This window comes from Chiloscyllium punctatum, chromosome 2 (assembly GCF_047496795.1).
Source record: "Chiloscyllium punctatum isolate Juve2018m chromosome 2, sChiPun1.3, whole genome shotgun sequence".
Lineage (NCBI taxonomy): Eukaryota > Metazoa > Chordata > Chondrichthyes > Orectolobiformes > Hemiscylliidae > Chiloscyllium > Chiloscyllium punctatum.
In genome coordinates, this window is record NC_092740.1 from 24,347,197 (window position 1) to 24,363,778 (window position 16,582).

The 16,582-nt window shown below is 40.8% G+C and overlaps 1 protein-coding gene across 1 annotated transcript in view; it reads right to left on the minus strand.

Annotated features, from left to right (window-relative positions):
* Nucleotides 1-15,658, minus strand: part of gpm6ab (glycoprotein M6Ab) — a 238,684-nt gene extending 223,026 nt beyond the window's left edge. Inside the window, exon 1 of the mRNA XM_072594582.1 lies at nt 15,213-15,658. Within this exon, the coding sequence (XP_072450683.1) occupies nt 15,213-15,249 (37 nt within the window). The 5' untranslated portion in view covers nt 15,250-15,658. The remainder of the gene's footprint in view (nt 1-15,212) is intronic.
* Nucleotides 15,659-16,582: the final 924 nt, after the last annotated feature.

Below are 16,582 nucleotides of genomic sequence, written 5' to 3' on the forward strand. Positions count from 1 at the left end.
AGATAGAATCACTCCATCAAACTCAGTGTGATTTGTACTTCAGTAGATTAACCACAGATTCAGCCCTTTATCTCCTTGTGGGCAAGCCGAGTTTTCCCTTAACTTTCCATGTACTTGAACTCTTGACTGACAAATGGATTCATACATGGATGCATCTTGATCAACTGTGTGCTGCAATCTCTTCTATTCTCAGCGAGAACTAAATGAAATTGTGGGCTCTTCCTTTGCCGATGATATCAGTGCAGACATTGGTTTATTTTTAAATCAAAGAAACACAGCACTCAGCACATCAGGCGGTATCCATGGAGATAGAAATCGAGTTAATATTACAGGCCAATTACCGGAATCTCCATTGGTATCATTATTAAAATGGTGACTATAACATGAAGGCCCAGGTCATGCGGTGGTTCGTTAATATGGGAATAATTATAAAGCTAAGTCTGCAACAACCTGCATTGATATCGTGTTTTTGCAGAGGCGTAGTTAGACAAAGTTGGAGGGTTAGTAATGTAAAGATGTACTCAGCCAGGGGAATTCCGATAACACAGTCAGGACGTTTTAAGGGCTTTTGGCGAACAGATGTAATCTCCCCACTCCCACTGAGCTAGAAGGTCTGAGTTCAATTCCAACATGCTACAGATATGTGCTATAACACGTACAAATAGATTGAAAGAAAGTTTTTATTTGTATTCAGAGAGGAGCTTGCTCACAGACGTGGGCTTTTGGGAGAGGTGAAGAGATATATAGGAAATTCAGAGCTTAGGGCTGAGGCAACTGAATACATGGCCACCAATATTGCAGTAATTAAAACTGGGGATGTACAAGAGATGAGAATTGGTGGAACATAAATACCTGAAAGAGTTACTGGGCCAGAGGAATGCTACAGCAATAGGGAGAGGTCCATCAAGGGATAACAGGTTTACAATTTAAAAAAAACAAACACAGCGATTGCTGGAGAAACTCAGCAGGTCTGGCAGCATCTGTGGAGAGAGAAAAGCAGAGTTAACATTTCAAGTCTGATATGACTCCTCTTCTGAACATACAATCCTTCTATGGAGGCTTTTACAAAAGAGTCATACCAAACTTGAAACATTGGCACTATTTCTGTCTCTCTCTCCCAATAGATGCTGCCAGACTTGTTGAGTTTCACCAGCACCCCTCTGTGTTTGTTTTGAATTTCCAGCATCTGCAGTATTTTGCTTTTATGCAATTTAAGTGCTGGTTTTGCATGGCATGATTTGCCAAAATTTAGCTTACTTCTTGTGGTATTGCCTGCCCATGAGAATCTCCACCCAATCACTTTAGCTGGCGCAAAATTGGGCATGCCGTGTACTGAGAAAATGGTCCTGCATGCCTCAGTTGACACATTCATTGTGAGTGTGTGATGTTTCATGATGGAACAGTGGAAGCAGAGGATACACCATTCGGGTAAATATTAAAATTGAGGGAGATAGATTGCCCAAGCTGAAAATCTATTCTATTTAGCATCATTATTGTCAGAACTGATTTGTTGAGAAATCGTCAATTATGGAGAGATGCACTTCGGTTGAATTACCTTGCTACCCAGCACGACTAAATTTCAGACATAAGCACTTATTTTATGCGGAGTAAGATTTATTTTTAAGATTAATATTTGGGGAGAAGGAGTTTCATGCATTAAAATGGTCTGAAAGGCAAATCTTAATATTGAGCCATTGGCAACAGTCACACTAAAGAAAGGGCTTTTGATCATGAAACAGGTTGTTACCATAGCAACAGTGCACATCAAATGTTGTGAACCCTCATCCTGCTGGGTTATTTTTGAATGCATTCGCTGGAACACACTCTTTGAAACAAAGGTTTCAAACACTTAATAGCTGACACTGACCAAACAGATCAAAATGCCATGATTTCAATACAATTCTTTTTATCTGCAACAATGCAGCAGCAACCCATTTAGCATTTTAAATCAATCTATTAAACAGTTGCTCAAATTGAATGGAACTATTCCATAAAGACAGCATTTTCCCCAAATCACCCTTGTAGAACCCAGTAAAGATGCTGGGATTGAAACCTCACAGTGAAATTTTGATTCCCAATGTTTTAACTGACTTATACAGAGAACAATAAGATAATGGGATGTGTTGGCAAATGAATTTGTAATAGTGTTGAAGACCAAGGAAATGGAAGTCAAGTAAAAGGGTTTAACATGAAAAGGTTGTGGCAAAATTCAGCTGGGAGATAATAGATCACGTCTGAGTCGACAATTTCGAAGATCATCAGGTGTCCCACCCACTTTCACTCTTCCCTGACTAAAATGGAAGAGACCATTGGTTGGGGTATATGGTCTATTACTTCCCTGTTTGAGCTCAACTGCGGCTGATCCTGTCATCCATGTTCTTGTATATACTACTGGTGAAAGGTGTACGAGTGAGCCAAGTTGCTGAAAAGTGCCATTGGGTGGAATACCTAGCCTTGGTCCAAGCATCAGTGTCCTGTTAAGGTCACAGTTGAAGAACCACCCACTAGTCATCCCTATTTTGTAGGTAAATGTCTCTCTTGCTCTGAGTGCGAGAAAGTAGCAAACTGTCCAATAGGAAACAGAACAAAAGAAAGACTTTCTCGATCTAAGTGCTGTCAACTAACCACAGTCAAAAATAACCAGGACAAAAGGATTTTGATCAACCTGCAAGACCAAGAATTTCAACACTGATGGCTCAATTAACAACTCCATACAGAAAGGCACCTGAGAGTGGAATTGAATCCAGTTTCCTGACTCAGTGAGGCAGCAATGTTAACCACTGAGCCAGCATGCCAGCCTAGAATTGGTATTTCGTTATGATAATAGCAGAATATAAATAAAACTTGTTCCAGTTATACATCTCCAACTAAAATGTAATTTTAATCTCGCATAGCTGGAGGACACAAGACTAGAACGTCCCCGCAAACAAGAGCTCAGTGATATAGTTACTCCATGAAATATCAGCAGTGCATTCAACATTGCAAACAGACCAAGGCAGTCCACAGAGCCAACTGAATATCAGACACAATTTGGTGCTGAACAACGCACCCAGAATACTGTGCGCGGTTTTAGTCTCCTTGCTTGAGCAAGGATGTGCTGGCACTGGAGGGAGTGCAGAGAAGTTGATTTCGGAGTTGAGAGAGTTGGCTTATGGAAGAGAGATTGAGTGGATGGGGTCTATACTCATTGGAATTTAGATGAATGGGGGGGTCTTATAGAAGCATATACAATTATGAAGGAAGTAGATAAGATAGAAGCAGGGAGGTTGTTTCCCCTGGTTGATAAAACTGGACCGAGGGGGTTAATCAACTAGGTAAAAACAATGACTGCAGATGCAGGAAACCAGAGTCTAGATTAGAGTGGTGCTGGAAAAGCACAGCAGTTCAGGTAGCATCCGATGAGCAGTAAAATCGATGTTTCGGGCAAAAGCCCTTCATCAGGAATCCTTACGAAGGGCTTTTGCCTGAAACGTCGATTGTACTGCTCCTTGGATGCTGCCTAAACTGCTGTGCTTTTCCAGCACCACTCTAATCTAGGGGGGTAATCTTCTAAGGGAGCAGATTTAGGGCTGAGTTGAGGAGGAACTTCTTCAGCAAAAAGATTGCGAATCTGTGGAACTCCGTGCTCAGTGAAGGAGTTGACGCTGTCTTGTTGACTGTTTTAAGGCAACAATAGAATGACTTTTTGCACAGTAAAGGACTTAACGGTTATGGTGAGCGGGTTGGGAAGTGGAGTTGAGTCAATGAAAACTGAATGGCAGAGCAGGCTCGACAGATTAGATGGCCTAACTCCTGCTCCTATTTCTTCTGCTCTGATGTCCTTAGAAGGAGGCTTTATAGTACATGAACAAATACATAGTCAAAGAGATGTGTTTTAGGGGCTATTTTTAAGGAGACAGAGAGAGAGAGAAAGAAAGAAGCAGACAAATTAAGAAGTAAAGAGGCTTTGGAAGAGAATTACAGCCTGTAGGCATGTTAGACTTTGGTCAACTTGGACAACTCCACGTCTCACTTCCTTCCCATGTCCTTCTGATTCCAGTGAGACCAAAGATCCACCTGACTCGTCCTTCAGTGTGTTTGATGAGGAAGCATCAATAACCCCCGGTGTAGAAATTTCTCCTCTCCTTAATCCCTAATGATCACTCTGTATCCTAATTCTGGGCCCCATGAGTCTTACCACGTTTTGAGGTTGAGAGTCCTGCCTCATGGATTAGAATCCATGTTAGTCTGAAACAAGATTGACACTGTAGAAATAACTATGATATTTCCTCTTCAATCTGTGAATATAGTTTGTTGCTTGGATATCCATTATCTTAAATCTCTGAAGAGATTTCACCAAATAATGATTGTCTACACCTTCATTCATTTCCACTTGCGATGTAGCAGTGAAATAGACTCTGAATCACAACATTATTATACGTCTGGCAGCAAAATAACTATGTACCTTAAATTCTGCTTGTTTTAAAGTTCTGCAAAGCCACTTTACAAAGTATGTCCAACAGAGAAAATCATCATATCAGCTAATGTGTTAACAACGTGGTAGGATCTTAACAGCAGATTGTGATACTACGTAGAATTACACAGAAGTTTCCAAGACAGACACAGGCCATTCTGCCCAAAAGGACTGTGCTAGTATTTATGCTTCATATAAGATTTCTCTTATTGTGTTACACTATTAATTTACCTCTTGATTCCTTTTTCCCCAATGTAGTTATTTAGCTGCCTCTTAAATGCTATTCATTTTAATGACTCATACAATTAAACACTACAAATAATTAACTGTAATTTGGCAGCATTTACCATATAAGAACCAATACTGTATCACAGGAAGTTTGGAAGTTTGTGTTTCAAGGGTTATCAAATATTCCCTGCTCATTTCCATCACAAATACTTTAAGAAACTTAACACTTGTTATTTTTATTGCATATAAAGCAACAGAAATCTGAACTCTGACATTGGTAACTTAGTATTAACTGAACTATAAAAAGATGCTAATGTTTCAAATCCAAACCAGGACCATAAAGTGGCTCGATATTCTTCCATTCCATCACCTAAATAGGACAGAAAATCAGGCAGACAGAACTATCACAGCCTGACCTGGATTTGCTGTTATTTTATCCCAACAGAGAGAAGGCCACGAGAGGACCTTTTCACCAGTCTGCCTGGCAACCAAACTGATTTCCTTGCCTTCTGCTGCTGTTCATAGGGAAGCCAGTGAGGAGGATGGTGGGTTTCTCTGGGAGGACCCTGAAGCTAACACTTGATGTTAGGGCCTCAGTTCAATCAAAACCAAAAATCCACAGGAGCTTAACTACCACGTGAGGAGGTCTTTCCTATATAGATCAACACAATACTGCACTTTCCTTCTCCTACACAGCCTTGAAGCTTATAGCATTGTAAATTATCTTGTTGAATGAAGGTATAGAAACCTAGTGTTATAATATATAGCACTGGACTGATAATACTTGGATTAGCACAGAATGGCAGTGGGAACTATGAATTTTAATTTTCTATTGAAACCAAAAGTAACATAAACCCTAGTCAGATGCAAGACTTCCACTAGTCCATAAATATTATCAAAGCTGTTTCATAATTTCCGCAATAAATTATGCGTTGAATACTTTTATTTTACAACAACAGAAAGGGACAGTTCTAAAAGTCACATTTCATAATAATCATCTGTCCCTGTGTTTCCAAAAATCCACAGGTCAATGATTCACCTTTCTCGCTAAGGGTTAATTGCCTTAGAGGATGAAGAACAACAGCTTGAGCTGGATCCTTCTGATCTCAAAAAACTCAGAAATGGGTGTGGGAATTGGCAATAGCTGAATCCACAGGACTAGAAAATTTGAATGAAGTGTCAAAAACAGTCCCACCCAAACCTCCCACAGGAGTGAGGAGGTTAGCATTGGGTTTGCATTGTGATCTTGCATGCACTGTATGTGTGACGTCACAGACACCATTGACAGACCCAAGTGTGAAATTTGTATATCGTTCATATCCCATGGTAGTTTGTCACAATGGGTGAGTTTTGGAACCTACTGGTTCAGGCAGACCAGGAATTATGTATGAAATATGTTGAGGAGTCAGGAACATTTTGACTGGTAAATGTTAAATTTTTTATCAACTTCTCCCATGTTTTCCTAATCCTATTTCTCACATTCTTTATTTCAAATATCATTATTAGATGCTGTATTATTAGATGGGTTTTTACTGCAGTGATTTGTTGCTGGGTTCTGTTCTGAAAATACAAATTGACTATTACATTGAACAGCATTCAGTAAGTATTGAGATGCACTACAGTATGTTTCTAACTGAATAAGTTACTACAGTAGCACTGAATCTTAGTTACAGTGACCATAGCTTTCATCAATTGCTGTAAAAACCCATTTAGTTCACTTTAATCTGGAAGTCAGTCATTCTTACCTGGTCTCGTCTAAATGTGACCAGAGACTCACAACAACACGATTGACTCTTCACTGTCCTCTGAAATGGACCAGCAAGCCATTCAGTTCAAGGGCAATTCAGGATGAGAACAAAGGCAGAAATTGCTGATGGAAGCTTACATTCCAAGAGTGGTTTTTAAAAAAGTGCTACTGTACATTCAAAACTGTGGAAAAGACAGTTTGAGGACTGGCATATTATGATTGGATATGATTCAAATGTCCAAGGTGCTACAGCATAGATACAAAATTGGCCTGCTGCTTTATCTTAGGAAAAATGCAGCCACCTGCTTCTGGAATTATTTGAGTGTCAGACCTTCTGGTGTAAGTTGAAATAAACTGAAACAGCTGTTCTTTCAGTTTCAATAGAGCTAGCTGCAGCTAGAGCTACAGATTTAGATCTAGGTTTATTTAATATTGCCTCTTGCACCTAGGGACAGTGATAAGTGGATAACGTCGCCCATTCCAGCACCATCTTTGATTGTAGAATGCATTACTGAATAAACTGTACGTATGGTAAAATACTGAATAAATTAACATTAAATTAATATTACTATAACTGAAACAGCTTCAAAAGTTCATGTTTCCCTCCCAGTAGACTTCACCTTCTCTGTTCCACCAGTTGCTGTCATCTGACATCAAGAGGGTCAAGTATTGTGCTTTTCTCCTGTCGCCACCAGTGCTGTCGTTTCCACCTCCACCACCTTCCAGTTGGAGACAGTCACACTGCACAAGACCTACAAGTCCTCCAATGCTGGATATCAACTGACAGGTCCTCGCTTCAAGTTGACCAACAGGACCCTGGTTTGGAGTTGACCAACGGGGTCCTGGTTTGGAGTTGACTGACTGGCTCCGAGTTGACGGACAGAGTCCTGGCTCACCTTCTGATGCTGCCACCCTGGATGGACCCAGGATGGAGATACATAGGACCCTGGCCTCCCACAGGAGGACATCAGGAGGAGGCCCAAAGGCACATGAAACAAAATAAAGCGTGACTGAGCTACCATGTTGGAAGTATGACAATGAAGTCCAACCCGCCGCATGAGTCCATGAGCAGCCAAGCTCAGGAGCCAAACACCTGTTGTCCCTGCCACCATAATTGTTGGTTTTTACAGCTGAGTCAATTAGGGTGATACGGTGGCTCAGCAGTTCGGACTGCTACCTCACTATGCCAAGGACCCAGGTTTAATTTCACCCTTGGGGGACTGTCTGTGTGGAGTTTGTACATTCTCCCTGTGTCTGTGTGGGTTTCTTCTCATAGTCCAAAGATGTTAGGTGGATAGGCCATGCGAAGTGCAGGATTACAGGGTCTAGGTGAGATGTTCTTCCAAGTATCAATGTGGACTTGATGGGTTGGTCTGATTCCACACTGTAGGGATTACGATTGAGAATACCTAGCTGCGTTTCAGAAGCTTATGAATGACTGAGGCCATTGGATTGTTGGATAAGGGGAGATAGTAAAGTAGTAGCAAGCTCACTCAACTAGTGATCCAGAGGGCTACATTAATGTATTAGGGACATGAGTTCAAATCTCATTCTGGTAGCTGGTGGAATTTAAATTCAGTTAACCAAATCTGGAATGGTGACCCAAGAAACTATCATTACTTATTGGTTTTGTCTCTAGGAAATGAAATCTGCAATGTTTACTGCTATGTAACCCATGGTACTCCAGACTCACAGTAAAATGGTCGATACTTAACTGCCCTTTGAAATGACCTAGCAAGTCATTCAGATAAAGGGCAATGAGGATGGACAGAAAATCGTGGGCGGCACGGTGGCACAGTGGTTAGCACAGCGCCGGAGATCCGGGTTCAATTCCCGCCTCAGGCGATTGACTGTGTGGAGTTTGCACGTTCTCCCCGTGTCTGCGTGGGTTTCCTCCGGGTGCTCCGGTTTCCTCCCATGGTCCAAAAAATGTGCAGGACAGGTGAATTGGCCATGCTAAATTGCCCGTAGTGTTAGGTAAGGGGTAGATGTAGATGTAGGGGTATGGGTGGGTTACGCTTCGGCGGGGCGGTGTGGACTTGTTGGGCCAAAGGGCCTGTTTCCACACTGTAAGTAATCTAATCTAATCTAATCTAAAATCTAATCTAATCTAATCTAAAATCCATGATTGGTATGGTAAATGTTTGATTGGCAATTTTCTAAGGTTATTGAAGGATTATCTTCAGTATGGTTTCTAAATGGATGTTTGATGGCCCCATCATTATTGTATTCTTCCTGTGGTCTGTTGACTGGGTGCATCACTATGCAAATACATAGGAGTCATAGAGTCGCAGAGTCATAGAGATGTACAGCACGGAAACAGACCCTTTGGTCTAACTTATCCATGCCAGCTAGATATCCTAACCTAATCTAGTCCCGTTTGGCAGCACTTGACCCATAATCCCTCAAAAGGTGAAAGTGAGGACTGCAGATGCTAGAGATCAGAGTCAAGATTAGAGTGGTGCTGGAAAAGCACAGTGGGTCAGGCAGCATCTGAGGAGCAGTAAAATCAACATTTCGGGCAAAAAACATTTCATCGAAAATGAGCATTCCCGATGAAGGGTATTTGCCTTCTCCTACTCCTCGGATGCTGCCTGACCTGCTGTGCTTTTCCAGCACCACTCTAATCTTGACCTCTAAACCCTTCCTATTCATATACCCAGCCAAATGCCTTTTAAATGCTATAATTGTACCAGCCTCCACCACTTCCTCTGGCAGCTCATTCCACATACGCACCACCCTCTGCATGAAAAAGCTTCCCCTTAGATCCCTTTTAAATCTTTCCCCTCTTACCCTAAACCTATGGCCACCAGCTCTGGACTCGCCTAACCTAAGACAAAGACCTTCTCTATTTACCCTATCCATGCCCCTCATGATTTTATAAACCTCTATCAGGTCACCTGAGGGCCAATGTGCGATTTGATAAGGCCCAGGGACAAGAGGGGGAAATGAAAAGGGGGTAGAGTTAAGAAAAGTCTTGGCAAATGTAAGGCAGTCTTGGTGGGTTATGTGTCCTATGCCAGAGCATGGACTGGTTATGGGGTTGAGGAGGTGATGGTGTACAAATTTGGAAAAATCTCTAGAAACAGTACCAAGCTTTGGATGCTCTGGCATCTGCCAGCGCTGACAGTGGCTCAGACCTGGTATGAAGTGAGCAGACCTGGTGCATTCCAGGTCAGATTTGGTTGGAATGAAAATCTGACAGTTTTGAGAAGAGATGACCAGTCCAGTCTGCAGAAGTCAATTCTGCAGTTGCAATTCTTGAACTCACATCAAATCTCCAACCCTTTGATTCCAATCAGTCCAGCTGATTGGTTCAAAAACAGTGCTCTGACAGTAGCAAATAAGCAACATAAGTATAGGAGAATGATATCCTTTCCCTTTCTGTGAGAGGCATCTAATAGCACTCAGGATATCCACCTCTTGCTAAAATTGATAGCTCAGTGATTTGAGAGAGCATAGCCACAAACTTATATCCTACTATATAATGCTATGATCTGGACATATCAAATATTTTGTTTATCGCTCTGACAGGGGAGGTGATGGCCTCGGGGCAGTATCACTGAACTGTTAATCCAGAGACCCAGGTAAAGTTCTGGAGACCCAGGTTCGAATCCCACCACAGCAGATGATGGAATTTGAATTCATTAAAAATCTGGAAGGAAAAAGTCCAATGATGACCATGAAGCCATCGTCAGGGATAAAACCGAGAGTCAACACATTGTTGTAGGTCTGCTGTTACATGTAGGCCTGGCCAGGTAAGGATGGCAGATTTCATTCTCCAAAGGATATTAGTGAAGTAATTACCATTCATGCTCACTGGTCTACATTGTCTTCTGATTCTAAGTTGAACTTCTTTGTTTTCAAATTCTGGAATGACCTAATGCCTTCTTCATTTTGTGACCTCCTCCAGCCTCACAAATGTGAAAGCTATCTGCATTTCTCTAATTATGACCTCTCTGCTGTCCATTATTTACATTGCTCCATCTTTGGTCTAAGTCCTAGGTCAGGGAAAGCATTCCCATGGTCTCGACACCAAATTCTCTACATCTCTCCCTCCTTGAAGGCAGTCCAAGGTTTAGATTAGATTACTTACAGTGTGGAAACAGGCCCTTGGGCCCAACAAGTCCACACCGACCTGCCGAAGCGCAACCCACCCAGACCCATTCCCCTACATTTACCCGTTCACCTAACACTACGGGCAATTTAGCATCACCTAACTTGCACATTTTTGGACTGTGGGAGGAAACCAGAGCACCTGGAGGAAACCCATGCAGACATGGGGAGAATGTCCAAACTCCACACAGTCAGTCACCTGAGGTGGGAATTGAACCCGGGTCTCTGGCACTGTGAGACAGCAGTGCTAACCACTGTGCCACCGTGCCACCCACATTGTAGTCATCAATTGTAAGATTTCCTTATGTGGCCGAGTAACAAATGGTGTTTGATAATGCTCCTATGAAGTGCCCTGAGACAGTTGTTCTATGTTAAATCACTATGTAATTGCAAGTTGTTGTTTATGGAGACTATCTTATTTTTATTTATTGTGAATCGGCTCAGTACAGTTTAACTTCCAGTTAAGAGCAAAGTTATCCATGCCCAGATTCGTGATTGATGTCTACAATCTGCATAGCAGATATGGCACAGCATCTGACATTCACTTCCTCCTGTTGGCAACTGCCTGCCCTGTGCTTGACACCTTCTCCTCGTGACATACAGCACTGAGCTAGCACTTCAGATTCTGAGAATTGTTGGTGTGAACTCCTACTTTACCACATTATAGTGCAGTGGTTTCGAGCACCAACATGTTCTCCTGTTCAGTTCTAATTTTTTAACTATAGCATATAGGGATTCTTTGAATACTACACAAGTTACTTATAATTTAGTGAAGGATCACATGAACTCAAAATATTACTCTTGTATAATAAATATTCACCATAATAGAGGCCAAAACATGTCCCAATAAAAATGAATGGATGAGTATGAGTTCTGGTCTCCCTCAGTGCCAGATTGACTTTACTTTTCATATCAATTCTTTGAAGTGAATGAAGAGAAGTACAATTCTAATGAAAAGGAAGAATGTCTGGGCTTGAATTTCAAAGGGAAAAACTCCCATAAACATCCCACGATCATTATGGTTGCATCGCGCTCTATTTTCAAGGTTTCCTTGTAATGACTGGAACTAATTGACTCATGCAAGAGTAAAGATTTCAAGGGGTGTGGCCAAAGGCTGAGATCCCCTACTCTGGGCTTTGCTGTCTGTTTGCTTCAGTCAGAAACTGTTGAAGCTGATTATGAGCTGAGGTGTGCTTCTAAAAGGGCAAAAGTGGATCCCAGCAGAAGAAGCCAGGATAAAGTCCTTTCGGGACTCATGGAGACAGTGTGTAGGCTGGAGCAAAGACAAAAAGACAGTTAGAGGCAACCTTTCTTTCCTGACTCACGGTTAGATTGGCTTGGAAGTTTCCAACTATCAAGAGCATCATGCGCACTGGACTTGCAGCTAAATTAGTATTTGCATCTCCCTATCTGAGATATCCTCTTTCTGACCCTGAGAATTGCAGTCAACATCATAAGTTTTTTAAATCGATCCATTGCAATTTATTCACCAAGAAAAGGAATTGAGCATGCAATGAATTCATGAAAAGCAATGTATAAATGAATTGGAGATGCCGGTGTTGGACTGGGGTGTACAAAGTTAAAAATCACACAACACCAGGTTATAAAGCTAGTGTACTTCCAATTAAACCTGTCGGACTATAACCTGGTGTTGTGTGATTTTTAACTTTATATAAATGAAAGTATTTTCACCCTTTGGTTTTCCCTTGTCTGGTCGAAGCCATCTTTCCTTTCTCACTTTGTGTTTGTATCTCTACCTTTGTTTTCAACAGAAGTCCCATAATGTTATGTTGGCTGTTAAATAGTTCTCCCTGCTCTTTCCCCATTATCTCTGCAATTCCTTTCTCCTTCAGGTATCTCTGTATCACTTTCATACTCACTGTTACTTATTGTTTCCATCTCCCTTCAGCTGGAGCATTCAGTTCTAGAATGGGGCTTCTTTTCTTAGCACATTATTCTCCTCATTTCATTATACCAAAATGAATTCATCCTCAGTAAACTTAATTTGGTAAAATTCTTCCACTCTTGCACTCATACTTACCCAATATGTAATGTGCTTCCTCTAATTCAGAGGCTAGAAGCTTCCATCAGTGTCACCCAGCAACTAGAAGGTATAATGGTCTCAGTCCAGTGACGGCTATCCCTCAGCTTCTTCCCTTCCCCCTGCACTGAGACTCCTTGCGTCTGTCCAGTTCTTCTCCCAAGACAACATAGTTGTAGGTTCATAGTGTTGTACAGCATGGAAACAGATCCTTCAGTCCAACTCATCCATGCCAACCCATTTGGCATTAATCCCATTTGCCAACATTTGGTCCATATTCCTCGAAACTCATCCTATTCATATACCCACCCAGGTGCTTTTTAAGTGTTGAAATTGTACCAGCCTCCACCACTTCTTACAGCTCATTCCATACACGCACCATCCTCTGCATGACAAATTTGCCCCTTAGGCCCCCTTTTATATCTTTTCCCGCTCACCTAAACCTATGCCCACTAGTTCTGGACTCCCCTACCTTGGGGAAAAGACCTTGGCTATTCACCCTATCCATGTACCTAATGGTTTTTTAAACCACAAAAGGGTCATCCCTCAGCCAATGACATTCCAGGGAAAACAGCCCCACCTGATTCAACCTCTCACTGTAGCTCAAACCCTCCAACCCTGGCAACATGCTTGTAGATTTCTTGAAAAAAGTGTAATAGGGTAGGAAGGCCTATTTCACCCTTTGGTTTTCCCTTGTCTGTTCGAAGCCATCTTTCCCCATCATTGTACTTTGCTGAATGCAAACTTTCATGTTGAGATTTGGTGAAAATTGCTGCTCGTTTGAGGAAAAAAAACACACCTGCTAGGTTCAGCAGCATAATGTTTAGAGAATTCTCAAATCGCTCTCTAGGATTGCAGTAAATGAGACTATAATATCCAGTTAAGTCCACCAAACATTTGAGCAGCTGTTATAATGGATTTAAAGCAGAGTGATCTGAAGACAACATTATTGAGAATGACCCAATAATACAAACAGCTGCTCTGCTTGTGTACGTATGATTCAGGTTGATCGACTATAGAAAATTATTTTTCAATATCTAAAGCCTTTTTCCTTTTTGACTTCTAAAGTGAACAAAACTTTGCACAGAACATCCCCGAACGTTGATGGATTGAAACTCTTTTGTGGGAGCCCCTTATTGCAAATGGGTCTCGGGTTCAAAATTCAGTTTGGTGACTGTCATCCCTCAGCTCTTGTAATGTTCTTCCTTTTTACCCTAGGTTTTGTTTTAAAAGTTGAATATAAGCAACAAAGCAGAATATTTCTGCCTGTTAAATCACACAATGTACGGTATGAACTCACTTGGGGCATGCATGTTAAGATGACAGCTGTTTTTTCTTAAATTTACTGTTGATAAAGAGCAGTAACATAAGTCAAGATAATAAATGTGTTTCCATCAAGCCTATTTCTTTTCCCCATGGTTCACTTCTAATGAGTGAGCACAGCAGTTCATGGAGGCACTAGCCTAAATGATTTATGAAAAGATTCAATTGCATCATAAAATTCAACATCACATTAAGCAAAACATGGGTATATACATTTTAAGTAGAGTGATTCCAACATTTATTATTCCATATTATTAGCTATCATGAGTCAAAATGGCAGCTATGTATTTGTTGCTATCATATTCTTCCCTCGTGTAATTCTCCTCCTCTTATGCATCAAAAAAGACCTTACACTGAACACAGGACAGAGTACAGCCAGTCTTTCACCCCAAGGCAAATGAGCAATTAGGAAGACAGAAGTTGGATGCCAAATTTAGACTAAAGACCTCATATCTGGAGCACAGAGCAAGAGAGAAAGAAACAACAGCCAGACCGTTAATTGACGGCCAGCATTCACTAGTATAAAGGGGCTGGTGACGGTAACCCAGAATAAAGCTCCTGTGCCGTACATTCATTAAACAACAAACATTCCTTTGCCAAATGCTTTTGTTTCTTCTCAAGCGCACCAGCATTTTCACATTTTTTTTCTTTTTCTAAACAAATCACAATTTCTAAACAAATTGGAGACAGAAATCTGTACAGAAAAATGTAATCACTGGAGGAAAATAAAAGATATGGAAAAGGTGATGTAGAGATTTAGAGAAAATGTTCTTCTAACAGGATAATTTGAAATATGTATACAGGTATATGACTTCTAATGTCTACAATGTATGACTTTGTAAATTCACTTTACAGCTCTAAAAAATAGGAAAATATAAATTCTTTTTCATTTGAATTTAGACACTTATGATGTGGTAAGATAGTCATAATAAAGCATGAATTAGATTACAGCTAACAAAGACAGTTCAAATACAATCCACCCAGAGCAAATATTTCAAGCATTTTAAAATCAGAATTCTTACAACCATAAATCTGCATAATATAGAGACACAAACATACAGACACATGTACATACACATATGTAGGAACATACATGCATGCACACATACACATCCGCACATGTGATACAAATGCACACAATTCACAGACATTTCAGCAGTTTGTGAAAGAAACAGAGAACAGACCAACTCACAGCTTCCAACTAATAACACATTTAACTTACAAATTTACCATGCATCTTAGCCAGATAAGAGCAACAGGAAAACAAAAATCATGCTTTTTCAAGTGTTTGCTTTAATCAATACCTTTCTGTGTTTGCCCTTCTTCCATATTCTCTTCCATTGCTGTCTGCTGTCAGTCCGAGATGCTGCACAGAATTAAACAAAAGCTTCAATTAGGAGCTTAGGAAGCGAGAGAGAGAAAAAAAATTTCCTCTGGATCTTCCTTGTATCTGTGGCTTAGGCAAGTCCTCAGAGCTTGGCTCCTACTCTCTCTCACTCCCCTCCTTTGCCTCGAGATTGCTTGTCAAGTGTAATTTCATTCAAATTACTCTTCCGTGAAGATTATCAATTTTTCTCCTGAATACTGCCCATTGTGTACCACTGTAAGCATATATTGAGATGACTGAGCTTGCTGAATACAGACACAACTTTGAATTGTGCTTTCCTCTTCAGAATGATTTCAACAAATTGTGTTTTGTGCAGAATTTTGGTGACTTAGACGATGAGGAGGCTTTTTAGCATGGAGCATTTCTGGAAGGGGTGTGTCATTAACATGAGAAAAGACCACCAACCCATCTCCCCCTCTTTCCACAGTGGGAAAGCCCGATTGCCTGTGGGCTTTTGTGCTGATCATTCTCACCCAGAGAAATATAGGGATTGTGTGCGTGTGTATGTTTATGTATGTGTGTGTGCCTGTTTTTCTACAAAAAGAAAGGAACGCAAACTTGTAAAAGAAAAGTGTTTAGCTTGTTCTGTTTGAAATTTGATGGCCATTGCTGGTGTCAAGTAATCCAGATCTCCATTGACAAGCTTATAAACCTCTCTAAATTGAACATCATTAGTCTGTCGACACCATTACTGAATTTGAATAACTATTGCCTATTGCCAGTCAGGTTGCAGAGATAACTCCATGTGCTTGGAGCATCTTTTTAAAATGCACATAAGCTGCTTTTCCTTGCTGATTAGAACATTCTAATGGTACCTTGTAACACCAAAACTGGGTACATACATTACACCTCGATTAAATAACCACCTGCATATAGGTAGCATTTTACCCCACAACAGCAAATGAATTCTGCTACATATCTGCGGGTTGTTTTGGAAAAATATAATGCAAATTTCACCACAGGGTGCCCAGTCATTTGGGGAGCATTCTGTGGTGTGCATTCAAATGCAAATGACAGGGTATAATCTGGAAATAGATTCGCAATTTTACACTTTCGCCCAGAGTAATGGTGAGATGATAGATTGCGAATAAAATCAGTACTTTTGAGTCGAAAGAATGATCATTTTGTTTCTGTGCAGTGACGTCAATGCTGCAGAGAGTGTGGGTTTCAAACATTCCTTATATAATCAGTATTACAAGGTTAAAAATAATACATGCAAAGGGTGGCCATTTGAAGAAATTTTTTTGGTAGTAAGGGAGAGCCACAGTTAATTATTTCAAATGTTTT